The sequence below is a fragment of the Miniopterus natalensis genome, chromosome 11 (assembly GCF_054644295.1).
Source record: "Miniopterus natalensis isolate mMinNat1 chromosome 11, mMinNat1.hap1, whole genome shotgun sequence".
NCBI classification, from domain to species: domain Eukaryota; kingdom Metazoa; phylum Chordata; class Mammalia; order Chiroptera; family Miniopteridae; genus Miniopterus; species Miniopterus natalensis.
Genome location: NC_142091.1, coordinates 28,121,077 through 28,137,549, shown reverse-complemented (window position 1 = coordinate 28,137,549; position 16,473 = coordinate 28,121,077). Strand labels below are relative to the sequence as shown.

General features: G+C 36.7%; 1 protein-coding gene across 4 annotated transcripts in view; it reads right to left on the bottom strand.

Moving 5' to 3' along the window:
- The window catches only part of NOX4 (NADPH oxidase 4), a 128,282-nt gene that overhangs the window by 71,978 nt on the left and 39,831 nt on the right, over positions 1–16,473 (bottom strand). For all 4 annotated transcript variants that reach the window (XM_016206811.2, XM_016206812.2, XM_016206810.2 and 1 more), the window contains exon 8: positions 12,927–13,007. In XM_016206811.2, the coding sequence (XP_016062297.1) occupies positions 12,927–13,007 (81 nt within the window). The remainder of the gene's footprint in view (positions 1–12,926; positions 13,008–16,473) is intronic.

Here is a 16,473-nt window from a genome sequence, read left to right as displayed (position 1 = left end):
GGTTCTTATGATTGTTTTCAATCACTGGTATCTACCTAATTTCAACAGACATAATGCACTTGTCTTTCTTTAGCGTTTAATGTTATTTTTCCAAATACTACAGAGCTTTAAGTAACACGCAGCTCTGTGTCTATATGCCAAGCAATCCTGATCTTCCTTCTTGCCCCACATCGCCCCTGAGCTATTCATATTTTACACTTATTATTTTATTGTTTTGAACCTTATTAATTTAAATGATATAGCATCTGCCTTCAAGAAGCCTACAGTTTAACACACGGCTTTCCGACAGAACTTTCTGTGGTGGTAAAAATGGTCTGAATCTGTGCTGTCCAACATGGGAGCCATGACTTACATGTGAGTCCTGAGCAACTGAAGTGTGGCCAGTGCAGGCAAAAAACGGAGTTTTTCATATTATTTCATTTTAATTCATTAAAATTGAATAGCCACAGCTTAGCTATAATGGGTATAATCAGACATGAAAACAACAATAACCAAAGAGCAAAATGAGCCATGCTGTAAAGACACACAGTGACCTCTGAGGGTGGACAAGATAATGACCGCGGGTCCTGCCGTCTGGAAAGGGCGCCGTGGGGGAAGGAAGGAGGGACAGAGCCCCAGTGCTCAGAGAACAGGACACGGCTCTGCGAGATGAGGGAGCAACATGGACAAAGGCACGTGGCCCATTCCCAGATGAGAAGAAGGGGCCATGTCCTGCCCATTTACCACCGGCCCTATGTCACACTCACTGCCACCCCTCGCTAGCCCTGCGGCCAGTTGCCTGCACGGGGAAACCGTCAGCGCATTTCTAGCGAATAGGCTTTAAAAGCAAATAATAACCACATGATATGTTGGAATGCAGTAAGTATATATAACAGTTAAAATGTAGGGCGCCTTCTGTACATGTGTATTGTATCTTTCATAGTGAAATGATATATAACGTGAAAGCAGAAAACAGGAAGGGAAGACGATGTTCGTGAATGGTAAACTGAGTCTTGCCCAGTGAAGGCAATGGCACGGTCGGGAGCAGGGAAAGGAGCTCACAGCGCGTGTGGGAGCAGGGATTTCTTATTCCTAACTTTTTTAGTTATAGTGTACTATGTTACAAAGGAGAGATTTCGAAGTCTCTTTGGAATGTCTAGTGTCCTATCAGGAGAAAGCAAAGATCTTGTGGTGTATAAAATACACGTCTGTGGATGCTATGGTTTTTGCACTCCTAAGGATTTCAAGATGTGCTTTCAACACTCAACAATGTTTCAAAAATAAGTTTTTCTTTTTTGCCTTTTTTTGAAGAGGCATTATAGTTATAGTATCATTTTTTTAATGCCTGGCTGTGATAAAAATCATAAAAAGTACAGTACGCAGAATAAATCCTAGTGGTTACAGCACATAAATCATTAAAAATATGTTATGGAAAGAGTAAAATATTACAAAATACTATCCCTGCTGAAAGGAGATTCACAAAATCATCTCCCCTTTAATTGCATGTATAAATTTATAATAAACACAGTGTCATTCATGCTACTTTTATGTTTGTGGTGATTTTAATCCTTTTATTATGTGAAGAAAAAAAATCTTTGTCCCATAAGGAACCTACTTTTTCCCTAGTATTTTATAATCACAAAATGTTTCTATTCTTTACAGAAAAAGATAGCTTGTTTCTCGAAGTTCTTTTTACTTTGCTTCAAGTACAAAAAAAGAGATTAAGAAAATACACTAAAATTCAATATTTCCAAACCGAATGGAATTCAGTGGATTTCTGTATCCACTGGAATGTACACTACTTAAGGTCAAGAATTTGTCCTGTGCCCCTGGTGCCTAGAACTGTGCCTGAAATGGTTCAGTAAATGTTCAGTGAATGAATCAGTGAATGACTGGAAGTGTACAGACAACGTTTTGTGGTGGTTATTATTGAAACACATGATTGAGGAGTCATCTGTTTTTCCTGTTTGCTTGCTTGTTTTGTTTTTTAATTAGGGCATGCTAGAGAGAGGAGGGGAGAGGGAGACAGAGAAACCTCAATGTGAGAGAGAAACATCGACCAGCTGCCTTCCTTATGCACCCAGGACCCGCAGCCCAGGCATGTGCCCTGACTGGGAATCGAACCGGCAACCTTTCAGTGCCCAGGACGCGCTCTAACCAACCGAGGCACTCTGGCTAGGCAAGTCGTCTGGCTTTTACAAACACTGAAGTGATTCTGAACTCATATTCTAACTTCATGTCTAGATTTTGCAAATGGTATTTAGTAAAATAAAACAAGCACGTACATTCACCTTTGTGGGAAACAGCATTAACTCAGTCTGCAGCTTACATCTCCAATCTGAGACCTTAGCCCTACCCTGACCCTAGGCCAATTCCAACCTAAGCAGACAAGATTTCAGGAGAGTCAATCCTACCTATTAGCAGCATCTAGAGAAGCAAAGAGCTTTCCTAAGCTAGGGATCTAATGTGCCTCAAGAAAACCTTAATCATCTGGGTACCCATCAAACCAAAGCTTCTGCTCTCGTCCCCACTGTTTCTTGCCGCTACATTTTTTCCTGGGCTCTTGCTACTGACACCTGAGTGCTCTTGCATCCTGCAGCTTGACCTGAGCACGGACTGTGTCCAGCTCTTACTGGTGGCACTGCCCAAAGTACGAGATGGGGCAACACAGACGGGCCAGCGTCATGGGTGTGTGACCTGTACAGTCTCACAGGACCCTGCTCTTACAAAGGCCCTATGATCGGTCCATTGCTTTGCTGTCACATCTTAAAACACTTAATAATCTTTGATCAAGGGGCCCACATTTTCATTTTGCACTGAGCCCTGCAAATTAAGTAGCCTGCCACAGACACTATGCAGCTGGCAAAACCAAACCTTGGAGTGTAAGAGCATAGGATCAAGACATGAACCTTCCCCAAGTCTGTGAAGTAAAATAGGTCACTTTGCTAAATTTGCTCAGCTGAAAAAGAGAGAGTACCTGTTACTTTCTACTTCATTGGTATATAAAAATAAAAATTTTGATCTCTTGGAAAGAAAAAAATATTTAAGGATCCAATAATTCTTAGCATTTCCTCTACTTTCAGGCTTTACTGATATGGCAATGAGAGATAAAACACTAATGTAGCAAAAACATTTCTTAAAATAAATGTAGCCCTTGTTCCTCTCCTTCCTCCCCAAATTTCTCATCCTGTACTTCTAGCCAGAACCACTTGTTATTATAAATAAGGTCCCAAGAGAAAAACTGAGGTTAAATTTATGTAAAAAGTATTTGTTCTAAAGCTCACTATTTCTATCCTAAAATGGGAATAAAGTAAACTCATAGTTTAGGAAGTTAAAAGTCATTAGAAAATGTAGCTCATAGCATAAATGAATTAATGTACATGAAGGAGTTCTGTATATACTATATCTATCTATACATGGTATCCTTAAGGAAGAAAATACCATGCGACCTTAGTTCCAACTCCACCTAGCTTTCAGAATAAAATGTCAGCAAAAATGAATCATTTTTTTACATAAAAATAAAAATTAATCCCATGAATGGGAAATTGTAAGTGGGAAACACACATGTCCTAAAGGTAATAATTTTGGAACATTGTATTTATTAACATGGGAAATATGCAAATACTATTACTTGAGGGGATTTGGGTTTGATATAAGAAAGACAATTCCTCAGGAATTTTATTCATTCTATACATTTAAGTGATAAATTCAAACACCAAACAGTGAAAGAAAACAAAGAGAAATAAAAATGTTTCAGAGAATTTTTAGCCACAAGAAGTACACAAAAATCCCCAACAAAAATGTGCCAACCAAAATAGTCAAGACTTAATAGCTAATTCCTCTAGCGCTGGAGTTGTACCAGTTGCCATAATAACTTATAACCTAGATGATACCAAATATAAGTGACAGTCCCAAAATGGGAATCCAAGTTACATTTTAAACAAATACACAGATTATTTTTTTATTACTATGTGCAATAAAAATTTGGGAAAATTGGAAGGGCCTGAAAGGACAACACATTCCCAGCTAGAAGTCAATTAATATAATTCCACTTAACCCAGCAAAGACTGAGTGAGTGATGACTTGTGAAAGGCATTCCACCAACAAGGACAGGTAAAAACATTCCTCCTCTCAAAAACACTTTAGTTTACCTAGGATATATCACTCTGCTGTATTTTCTCTTTTATTGGAACTCACAGATACATAATGGGGGTGGGCAGGAGAGAGCACTGGAATTTTCCACTGTTCAGCTACAGCCTCGGCTACACCCTGACCTTCTCCCTGTTACCCAAGGTTTTATGGAGTGCATAATATTCTGTACTTCTGCATATATGGTGTTTATGTGACTTTATCTTCCCCCTGGACATTTTCAAGGAGTATATATGCAGGTTTTTTTCTTTTTTTTCCTAGGCAATTCCCATTTTTATTCTTATTTTATGTTGGTAGCAATGGCAAGCACCACTCCGAGGCTGGTAACAAACTTTAAAAGGCGTGGGAATCTGCACACTGCCTGAAGACCTATAAAGACACAGCATGGCAATAAATAATACTGATAAGAGTATCTCTTCCACTGTATGTTTATTGGCTCGGGTCTAAAACCCAGCTTTTTAATTGTCATTTCCAAATTATGTGGAAGAATTCTGGAGGGTAAAAATACTACATACACATAATTTTACTAGTAGATTTATTATAATGTATTAGATTGTTATAAAGTTATTCTACTTATCAGGTCCATAACAAGGCTGCATATTCTAGGAAAAGGGTTATAGAGCAGTGCCAAAAAGAGAGCATTTTCACCTCCAAAGTCCTGGAATCCACAGAACACAATTGGATTTCTGACTCCAACACACAAGGATGCACATACCCACCAACAGCTTGTACAGATAACTGCAGTGATAGCCTAGATCTTCACGTGGCATGAATATATGTCATTGTAAACGAGGGCACCTTCCAAACCATGAACAAAGAATTCAAGAAAAGGGTAGGAATTAAATGCTTAGATTCGGAGGGCAGGCTGTGGGTTCCATCCCAAGCCCTATCAGGTACTAACTAGGTCATCATTTAAAAATTGTTTATTTTTGTTTTACAACCACAGCTCACATTTAACACCATTCTGCATCAGTTTCAGATGTATAGCAAAGCGGCCAGAAAACCATGCACTTCACAGAGTGGTCCCCCTGCCACCTCAAGCACCCACCTGGCCCCATACATATTTATCCTGATATTATTGACTATGTTTCCTATCTACAATCCACACTTCTGTGGCTATTCTGTAACTATCAATTTGTATTACTTACCCCCTTCACCTTTTCACCCAGCCCCCCAACCCTCCTCCGTTCTACAGATGCCAGTCTGTTCTCTGTATCTAATTTAACCTTCTGTGCCTCATTTTCTCATCTGTAAAATGAAGACAATAACAGCACTTACTTCATAGTGCTATATTTAACAAAAACGTGTGTGTAGGTATATGTATGTGTATATGCATATGCTTATGTATATGTATATGCATAAAGTGACAAGAACAGCTGAACATATTAAATATTATCTAAACCTTGGAAATTATTATAAATAGTATTATTATCCTCTAAAACAATGGTGCAGTGTGATTTACAAGTCCATATCTCTATCTGTCCACTAAGTTCTTATAGTTGCCTTCATGTGAGAACAAAACTGACCCAGTGGTTCCTATTTTCCCCACAAATCCATGGTCTTAAACTCTGCATAAAATTTAAGCAGGAGATAGGATATATGTAAATGTAATATTTTAGCTGTCTAGTAAAAATCTAGCTTTAAGAGGCTTTATTCAGTCCAGTTATTTTTAACTTCTTTTGAGCCACATACAGCTTTGGGAATCGAGAATTTATCCTAATCATTTATATCTATATATATAATTTACAATAACTGTGTTAACCCATCAGAATTAGGCATATAAAAAGTATTTAGAACAGATTACCTGTAAGTGATGGATAGTATACAAAAGATTTAGCCATAATCATGGGCGCAGAAATCTCAGTCTTCTGCCAACCATGTTAGAGGGCATCCAATTACAATCTCTAGAGGACAAAGCTAGGCAAATCTACCGTGTTTATTAGTTTAAAGTTCTGGGCCCACAAATACCCATGTGGAATATTTGGGGTAGGGTCTCCTTTGGGGACTCCGGCTCCAGGCCCACCTTGGCAGCAGCCCGTGAGCCTCCTTAGGGCCTTCCTCTACGTCTAGGCACGGGGAGAGTAGCCATTTGCACAGGCTCAGCCGCCCCTGCAGCTTCATTATTAACAGTACCCACTCCATTCTCAGGAGAGCCTGCTTTGAACAACAAATTACAAAGTCACTTCACATCGAGAGGCGAGGAGAAGAAAACTGAAAAGAAAATAGAGGGAAATAAACCTTCCTCCCTCAGTACCGGAACAGAATCCGCCTAACACACAGCCCCCGCGCCTTCCCCTCGCTGGGCTTCGCCGAGCTCCCCTCCGGCGCTGTAAGAAGGGCAGGTGCCTCTCGGCCGCGCCGGCGCCTCTCGGCCGCGGGAGTGCGGGTGAAGGGCCCCCGGCGCACGCGGCTTCCAAAGCAGAAGACGCTTGGGAATCAGCAATCTTTAACACTTAATTATGCTGCATAAACCCCTCTACCCTCCAACAGTATATTCTTAATTTCCCCTCCCGGGGGCCAAGCCGAGGGAGGACAGGGCACTACAATAAGCCCCCCGCACAAATATTAGTCGAACCCTGGTTAACTCTTGAGGCTAAACTCCTAAGAACTGACGGTACCGCTGGTCCATGAATGTTGGCAAAGGCTGCCCACTGTGTTCCCCTGGCTTAAAGAATAACTTTTTAGAAACACGCACATAGAAAACCATCCTTTTAAAATTCCCTAGACAAAATGATTCAAGAAGAATATAAATCATGCTCTAAAATAAATTCTTGCCAGCAAGTAGTCCCAAATGGCAGAGAGTTCTGTTTAGAAGAATAATCCAGGTAATCATTTCTGTAATGAAATATGGTCTGAGAAGTCCACCAGATCTGGCACAGGAAATTATTTACACTATTAATTGGCTCTCATTGCCACTCATACATTTGAGAAGGACCTTCCTTTTGTCTTTTTCAGAATTATCCCATTATAATTTCTCTCTCGTGTAAATACAAAATGAAAATACAATTATAAGCCACACAACACTCCAGATCTAAAGGCAGTGGGGTGCTGATTATGGTAAGATTGAGAGGGTAGGGTGCCAAATCTCATTTACAATGCATTCCCTCCACATGCCTTTGAAAGGAGTAGAGTTAGTCTCTCTGTGCTTAGGCGCTGCGACACTCATAATTGCTTTTCCCTCCAATATCCTTTTTCTCAGTAAGTGAGAATAGAAGTATACAACTCCTCCTGATGAGATTTTCAAATGAAAATGAAGAAAGAAACATTCAATTACATTCATGTCTAGAAAGAGGAAACAGTTTTGGCTCCTCTCCCCCCAGATGTCTTATGAATTGAAATATCTTTAATGTAGCACACAAATAGCAACCTCCTAAAACAACGTACTAAAATTAAGAAGGAAAAATTACTCAGGAGAAAGCTGTCTTGTGAGTCCTAAGATAAACATTTATTGTTAAAATCAACTGAATTTTGAGACCTAAGAGTATTATAAAAATTATTGTTCTTTCAAAGAATATTCTTTTTTCTTCTTTTTTAAAAATTGAATTTATTGGGGTGACATTGGTTAGTTATATAGGTTTCAGGTGTACAGTTCTATTATACATCATCTGTATATTGTATTGTGTGTTCACCACCCAAGTCAGGTCTCCTTCCATCACCACTGGCTTATTTCGCTTACAGTAGCCAAGATTTGGAAGCAGTCCAAATGCCCATCAGTAGATGAATAAATAAATAAAAAGCTGTGGTACATTTACACAGTGGAATACTACTCACTGTAAAAAAATAAGGAAATCTTACCTTTTGCTACAGCATGGATGGACCTGGAGGGTATTATGCTAAGTGTAAATAAGCCAGTCAGAGAAAGACAAATACCATATGATTTCGCTTATATGTGGAATCTAATGAACAAAATAAACTAATAAACAAAATAGAAACAGACTCATAGATACAGAGAACAGACTGACAGCTGTCAGAGGGGAGGGGGGTTGGGGGCTGGGTGAAAAAGATGAAGGGATTAAGAGGGGAAAAAATAATAACAGACACAGACAAGGGTATGGTGACTGCCGGAGGGAAAGGGGGGGTGGGAAGCGGAAGAAGGCAAAAGGGGGATAAATGGTGGCAGAAAGAGACTTGACTTAGGGTTGTGAGTGCATAATGCAGTATGCAGATGATACGTTACAGAGCTGTACACTTGAAACCTACATAATTTTATTAAGCAATGTCACCCCAATAAATTCAATAAGAAAAATGTAAAATAAAGTGCTGTGTCTTGCTCAAGGATCAAAAAAACTGATTTTTCAAACAGTTAACTGTTGAATTTCTTCCTTTTACAGCTACTAGCGTTGGTACAAATACACTTTTATTCCTAGTAGTATTTATTGAGTATGTGTATATTCCGTCTACGTTTCTGCATTCACTTATATAAACTTGAGATAACTCTATGACGTAGGTGACTTTATTAATCCCATCTACTAGATAAGAAAAAGAAAGGACAGATTATCTGTCAAGGCTATGCAGCTATCAAGTATTGTAGTTGTTTAATGGCCATGCTATTCTGATCTTTTGGAAAGGAAAATTAATGTATTTTAAAGATACATTTGAATACTGAAAAGAAACTGAGTTTAGAGTATATGAAATGATTTTTTTAGGGTGTCATGCAATTGATTTGCTTATAAATAATGAAAAAAATCTAAAACATAGGTAACAGGAATGCAAACTAGGTGAATCTAAGGTCACAAATAATCATGGAACAAGGTAATTGGATCTCAAATGATACCAACTGCAATATTTTGAATGAGCAAGGTAAGACTTCCACTTTGCCGAAGTCAGATCACATACCCAAAGGCTTTTATTCAGTTTGGTTTCCAGTTTTAAAAGCAATACAGGGAAGCCATGGCAAACTGCAGCCAGCATAATGTAGTGGTTAGAAATGTGGGCTCAAGAATCGGATACCTGGGGTCAAACTCAAGCTCTTCTTAATCACCATGAGTTTTAGCAACTTCCTTCCTCTCTCACTGCCCCTGTCCTCTCACGGGGATACCAGCGGCGGCAGATTTTACCAGGGTTGTTGGGAGGGTTTGATGAGATCAAACATTAGTAAGATACATGATAAGGACTGAATGAATTTTAACTATTAATATATTCAAAGGAGGAAGTTGACAATAATGATTGTCAAAATGTTACGCAAGAAACAAATGAAGAGAATTTAGAGGAGAGTAACTCAGTTTCCATGGCCTCTAGAGTCCTAGATTTCTAAATCTATCCAGGAATTAATGTAAAATAAATCCCAGCTCAAAAGATAAAGAACTTTGTGAAAATTACAGCTTCCCAAAGACAGAATGGGCTCTTCAGAATTAAATATTTACTTAGACATATTGCAGGGGAGATTCATAGAGTCTTGGTTAAGATATCCTTTATGGTTCCTTCAAAATTTGAGATTCTATGAAAATAAAAGTGACCTTAGAAAACCATATGAAGCAATTGCTCTTCTTACTGCAAAAGTCTGTTTAGTAGAGATATAAGCAAACAATTTCTAACTGCTTCATCCTTAAAGCCTGAAATTTTCTATAACTTCTAGCCCACATTGATCCTTCAATTCCCTAAACTACAGAATTCTTGAAAAGAAAATGTTTACAGTTGTAAAATATTTAGTCTAAAGTTATCTTTAGCTCTTTCAATTGATTTTTTAAAAATTCCAAACTAATTACCAATGCTGAGAGGCTATAGATCATATATTAAATTGTTCTTTATACCTTATTATAGTGCTTGGCACATTGATAAACAAAGGAGTAGCTGCTCAGCAAATAGTGATATTCTGTTCAAACTCACAGCATGCTGTTTACCAGGAATCTCAATATAAATCCAAGAAGCTTGTTTTGAATAACTGCACTTTACTCATGGACCCAAAAGCTACAAAATGAAATTAGCAAGGCATTTCACAGGTAAAGATATGTCTAAGTGCTCAACATTGGCACAAAGGATAACAGTTTCAATAGATTTACTTACAGACAGGTCCTTTAGCAATGAAAAAGACATGTTCAGAAATGTTCCATTTTGAGAAATCTGCAAGCCTTAGCAGTAGCAGTTTTTCCCACACCAGAAACACAATCCATGTAGCTTTATTCAAAATTAAGCTTTTTAGGGTTATAAACTTTGAGTAGTAAGATGAATAAATTCTGAGGATCAGATGTACAGCATGGTGACTACAGTTAATAATACTGCACTGTATACTTGAAATTTGCCAATAGAGTAGATATTAAGCATTCTCACTAGGAAAAAAAAATGTAAAAAAACTATGTGATGTGATGAATGTGCTAATTCATTTTATTGTGGTAATCATTTCACAACGTATATATGACATATGTATATATGACATATATCATAAGACTGTATATATTAAACAACACAATTTTATTAGTCAATTATATTTTAAAAATTAAACTTCATTTAAAAATCTGCACTCTAGAATGCTTATGGTATTGCGTTTTTGTTGCATAACATTTATTTTAGAATTAGAATAATTTTTTTCATTTCTACCCATAATATGTAAAGAACTATTACATCAATTGGTATAATAGAATGATTACATATAATTCAGCCTGTAGATTCCTTTTGTTATTTCTTTGTATAAAGTCACTTTCTGTTTATGAGCCTTGTTCTACAAAAAATAAAGTTAAAATTTAACTATGCCTCTTTAACTTCCAAAAAAAATGGAGAAAGAACTCTCAACATAATCCATTTAAACTTGTCTATTTGAACTTCTGAACCTTTAAAAGATGAATCTGTTTTGAGTCACAAGGAAACAGATTTTTTCAGAGTTTTAACTTAGTATAACATAAAGGCCAAAGAATGCATAATTAATTATATTAACAAATAATTGCATTTTTCTCTCATCTGTTATAGATGAGAGAGATTACAATCTCAGATAAATCAAGATATTAACCCTTTTTTTTAAATCTTAAGACCAAATTCTCAGAAGTACAGAGCTCTCCTAAGTCAGAATGTCTGGATTTGAATCCAGGATCCATCATTAAGTAAACTTTAGCCAAGTTTCTTGCTCTCTCTAAACTTCAGTTTTCCCACCTGGAAAGGAGGTTTTACATGATCTTAAAATTATGATCCTTTATTGACATAAAGCATCTAAATCATTTTGAATATATACTTGGCATATAGTAAGCATTATGTAACTGTTTTAAATTACTGTACATTGGTAGCATCTGCTTGCTCATAGTCCATTTTATGATAATAGCTCTGGGCAGGCAAACAAACCATTTAAAGAACAAAATGTAAAGCAGATTTTCTCTACCAGGGGCTTTCCTGGTGTCCTAACTCTCCACAGAATGTGTTATCCCTACAAAGGAAAAAGAATGGACCCCAGAGCTTCCATTGACGGGGCCCTTTCCCGTGTGGCAGGGATGGCCAGCTGGGAGTCGGGATTATGATGTGTGGCCATGTTTCTGATGCTCCACAACGATATGGTCTAAAACTATGGTACGGAACAAATCAAACCAAGACCTATGAGGTACAGATCCATATAATACTGCTTTCTAAACCAGTGGTTTCCAAAATCAAGGGTGGGGGGAAACTGAACATGCACCCTGAAAATAATATACAATTTATGTATATGACCTAATGTACTGACAAAGTACATTATGAAACATTCTGAAAAAAGGTTAACAGCGGGTCTGAACCAGCCTCCAAACACTTTCCTGGGAACATTGGGATTAAGATAAGTGGGGAATGCCAGCTGCGTTACCAGGCAACATTAGTTATTACTGGAGGAGTGCATCTGGAGCAGGGGACTGTGAGTGAACTACGAAACCGTTCCAGACGCACAGGCCTCAGCCCCCCATGTGCGGCGCATACTTGCGCCTGCGGGCATCCCTTGAGGAGGCCCGGGCTGCTACCAAGGTACCGCTCCTATGGGCTGTGAGGCTCACCCTAAGGCAAAGTGGTCCGGGGGTAGGGAAAGGTGATGGCAAATGGTTCCTGAACAATAACAGGGACTCCCACTGAAGAAGCACCTGGCATTATCCTGTTGATATTCTATGTTTCCTGTCCTGCATCCTTCTGCTAAACGAAGTGAATCCGATACCAGACAATGGCCTACTGTGTCACATCAGTGGGAGTGTCTAAACAAAACCACAAGTCCACTTTGGTGGTCATGCAGACATATGCATACAAAAATATACATTATTTTCTTCCTCTGACCTAATGCATTATTGCAAGCACCACACTTTTGAGAACACTGCTTGGGTCCACATACTTTTCAGAATTTTGGGGGTACATTCTTTATAACAAGCTTAAAATACTTTCTTCTTCCCCCTTTGTGACCTTCTACTATTTTGACAGATCATGTTCTTTGGTCATTGTAAATCTTCGACTTTCTCTGCAACTACTATTGCCTCTAGGTTTTTTTAAACTAAAAACTGGTAACTCCATCATTACAAATTCCGCAGCAGTGAGACATAAGGAAATCCTGCAAATACAAATACTAAAATATCTTCTGGAAGTTTTTTACTTCTTGCTTTCTTAAAGAAGTTATCAGGATATAGCTATATGGAACTTTAAAAAGTATCACACTGTGGGAGAAATAACTCTTTCAATTTTAATATGCTTTTACACTAGTTCCATTAAACATGCTATGCTAAAAATAAAATTATTTCTTCCATTCTTGACACTGCCTCAATTCCAAGTAACCAAATAATTTTACCACTCCTTATGAAAATTCCTGCAGATGTATCTTTCATTACCCCATTTTTAAGGCACACGTGGTTTTAAAAATATTTTTTATAACTTACCCTGAAACATGCAACATCAGCAGCATGTAGAAGACAAAGAAGAGATTATGAGTGTACCAGAAGATGTCATAGTTAGAAACTCTGGAAAAACAAATAACAGTTTCAATGCCACTTCCTTTCATCTCATGGGAAAAATTGTGCATTTCAAACACACTGAGTTCAAGTGAGATGCATCTATTATACCAAAGGACTTAAATACCATGCAGAGACAACTGACAAAAATTACACATAACACAATCATTTTCATTTTTTTTTTCTGGTATTTGAAACAAAGACACGTGAAAAAATAAAAATAAGGTGTTTATTTAAAGTTATTATGATGTAAGGCTGAGGAACAGTTATAGTCTGCTCATATGTACACTTGCTGTCCTTTCTATCAGTAGTCTCAATTTTCAAATGATTTCCAAAACAACTAATGCTCCTATTCCAATAAATATTTTGAGAGTAGTTTAACGGGAGCTCAAATTGAGAGAAATTAAATAAATGCTCATTAAAGTCTTATATTCTATTCCTGGGCAGTGTATAACTTAAAAACAACACCTTGGTATTACTGTCCTGCAGAACAGAGTCTGAAAATGACAGAATATGATAAACACAATCTATAGAATGTTTGAGAGAAGTAAAAAAACTAACAGTTATTTTATTTTATCTCTCTAGGTGGATATTACTATATTAGAATCTTAGAGGTGGAGGGCAGATATTTGTAAAAGCTTCTGAGAGGATTCTGATCCCACTTCTAGATCCTTTTGGAAGCCGTGACTCAAGCACTGGCCAGTGGATTCCCATTCACTCCACTCAGTTTCTGCTATAATAAACAAGGTCATTAACATCTTTGTCACAGATGCCTTTTTTTACATATCCAACTCTTTTATAATCTAAACTCTTCTAAGTGGAATTGCCAGATCAAAGGGCACACATTTGCGATGCTTTTGACACACATTGCCCATTGCTCTCTGAAAACATGTTTACCAATTACAAATCCAACTTTAGGAGTGCCTTTTCCCCTAACCCAGGCTCCACTTGATAGGTTTTCATTATTTTGTATAAGTGGAACTGGGTATCATTTCATTTGTGTGTTACACACCTTTAATTCTTCTATTACTTACCTATTCATATTAATTACCCATTTCTATAGTGAATTTTCCTTCACTGTTCTGAGTAACCTATTCAAATTTTAAGACTGTACTAGTTCCACATAATTGTAATTATTTGTCAAATAAAACGTTTACATTTCAATCTTTATAATGTACATTGTTTTAATTTTCCTATTTTCAGAAAGTCAGATATTTTCTATATTTTTCCCTGTCCATTAGGAGATCTGATAAATACGCACTTGAAGTTTCTTCTAAATTTATAATGGTGTAATTTTTTTTAGTTAACTCTGTAAATTATCTTGAATTCCATTCACTTACACTTTATTCTCATCATAAGTTTGTGATGGCACCTTTATTATTTAGCATGTTCATATACACAGCGAAGTCCCTTAACAAGGTTTTCTATCAACTCTATCAATGGTTCCATGTCTTGGGGTCTTTTTTTTTTTTTGCAAGTAAGTTCTATCTGCTTTCAGTTATGGAAGTTTAATCATTTTAATGTTTACTAAGCCACATACCCCCCTTTACTCCTCCTTTGGAACATGTGCTTGGAGGTTCCTCAGATGAGCTTTAGGATCGATTTGCCAAATTCAATAAGCAAACAAACAAAATAACCTATCTTGGGTTTTGACTGGAATTGCAACGAACTTATAAACAATTGAGGAAGAAGTTCATCTTTGCATTATACAGTCTTTCTTCAAATCTCTACTCATTTCTCTCAGTGAAGTTGTGTGTTTTTTCTATATAACTTTCACTCAGTTTCTTCCTAAACTTATTTACAGATATTTTATGTTTTTGTTGCAATTATTAGTGGTATCTTTTTATTTTATTCAGTTTTCAAACTGATACTACCTATTATATAAGAGCTATTTTTAAATATTTGTTTTGTACTCATTTACCCATTTCAATTCTTTAAGTGGATATAAAACTAATTTTTTTCCATAATTCTCTTGGATTTTCTGGCTAGACAATTACACTTACCTTTCTGGAAGTAATGATAATTTATTGTTGCATTCTTTTTAATAATTTTAAATGTTTTAATTTCTTATCATATGTAAATAATGGCATCCTTTAATGGAATTAAAAATGTCACTTTGGCTTTTTCATAATTTTCTTAGGAATGTATCTCATGTTTCACTGGTAAGTATGATCTCAGTTCTGGCTTTTATATTTTTTAATTCTATAAAGGAAAGTGACTCTTAGTTAACTCTGATTATTTTAATCCAGAATTAGAGTTTAGATTTAACAACTGCCATTTCAAAGTCTACTGAGATGAGAAAATGTTAATATTATTGCCATTTGTTAATAGAATATATTACTTATTTTAATAATTAACCCATATTGAACCATTAGTGAATTATTACACTACATTCAATGCCAGAAATCAAATATTGAAGTCCTATTTATTCACCTGATTTCTCTAATGTTTTACTTTCTTACTAGTAAAGAGAAACGGTAGAAGAAGGTTACCTCCATGATCCATGTAAGAATTTCATGATTCTCACAATGAAGTTTGGAGAAAAGCAGAATTAGCTTTATAATCTCTTTTAAACAAATGAAAAAATTAACAGTTAAGACAGTCACCAAATTATTTATGTAATGGCTCAGTTGAGAACAGAAGCTGATCTTTATAATCCAGTTTACATCAAGAATTCCTAAAACTGAAAAAGTAAGTTTTTTAATGAATTATTGACCTAACTAAAACAAAGTGTATCCCACAAAATTGGCGCCCTAGTGCACTAATGTTAGAGATTTGCCTTTCTGTAAGGTGATTTTTAATTCTTATAAAAAGTCATAAAAATGGGCTTACCATTTGATCCAGCATTCTCCATCTAGGTATTTTTCCATAGGATGTAATTGAAAAAGTATGCAAAGACATGTGGACAGGGTGTTTGCTTCACAATTGAAATACTAAAAAATGGAATCCACCTAAAACATCCAATGACAGGGGGCTGGGAGACTACTGTATGTCTACATGGGAATATGTTGTACCATCAGTAAAGAGAGAAATGTTCATAACAAGATGTAAGGAAAAAGTGGACTTAAAAATAGTACATATAATATGGTCCAATTTTGGTAAAATACATATAGACATGAAGAAACAGAGATCGGGAGTGTGAAAGGGATAGAAAGAGTGATTTTGGTAGAGGTAAGACATGGGGCATGAGTGAGCAAAGGCAGGAAGAATGAAGCATATAAACATACCACCAGGAAATTTATAGTGTTAATCATGCGTGGTGAGCTTACTTTTGAGATTTTCGAGGTGTGTGTTTGTGTGCAGAGATGTGTTCAGAAGTGCAAAGACAGACTCATTTGAGCATGGTGTAGGGCAATTATTTTCAAAAGGTGTGTGTGTGTTTCCATTACATTTCACACCTCAACAATTAGAATGACTATTTTTGAAGATTACACGTTGTTTCTCTTTTTTGCTTTCTTAACCAAGAAGTTTCACC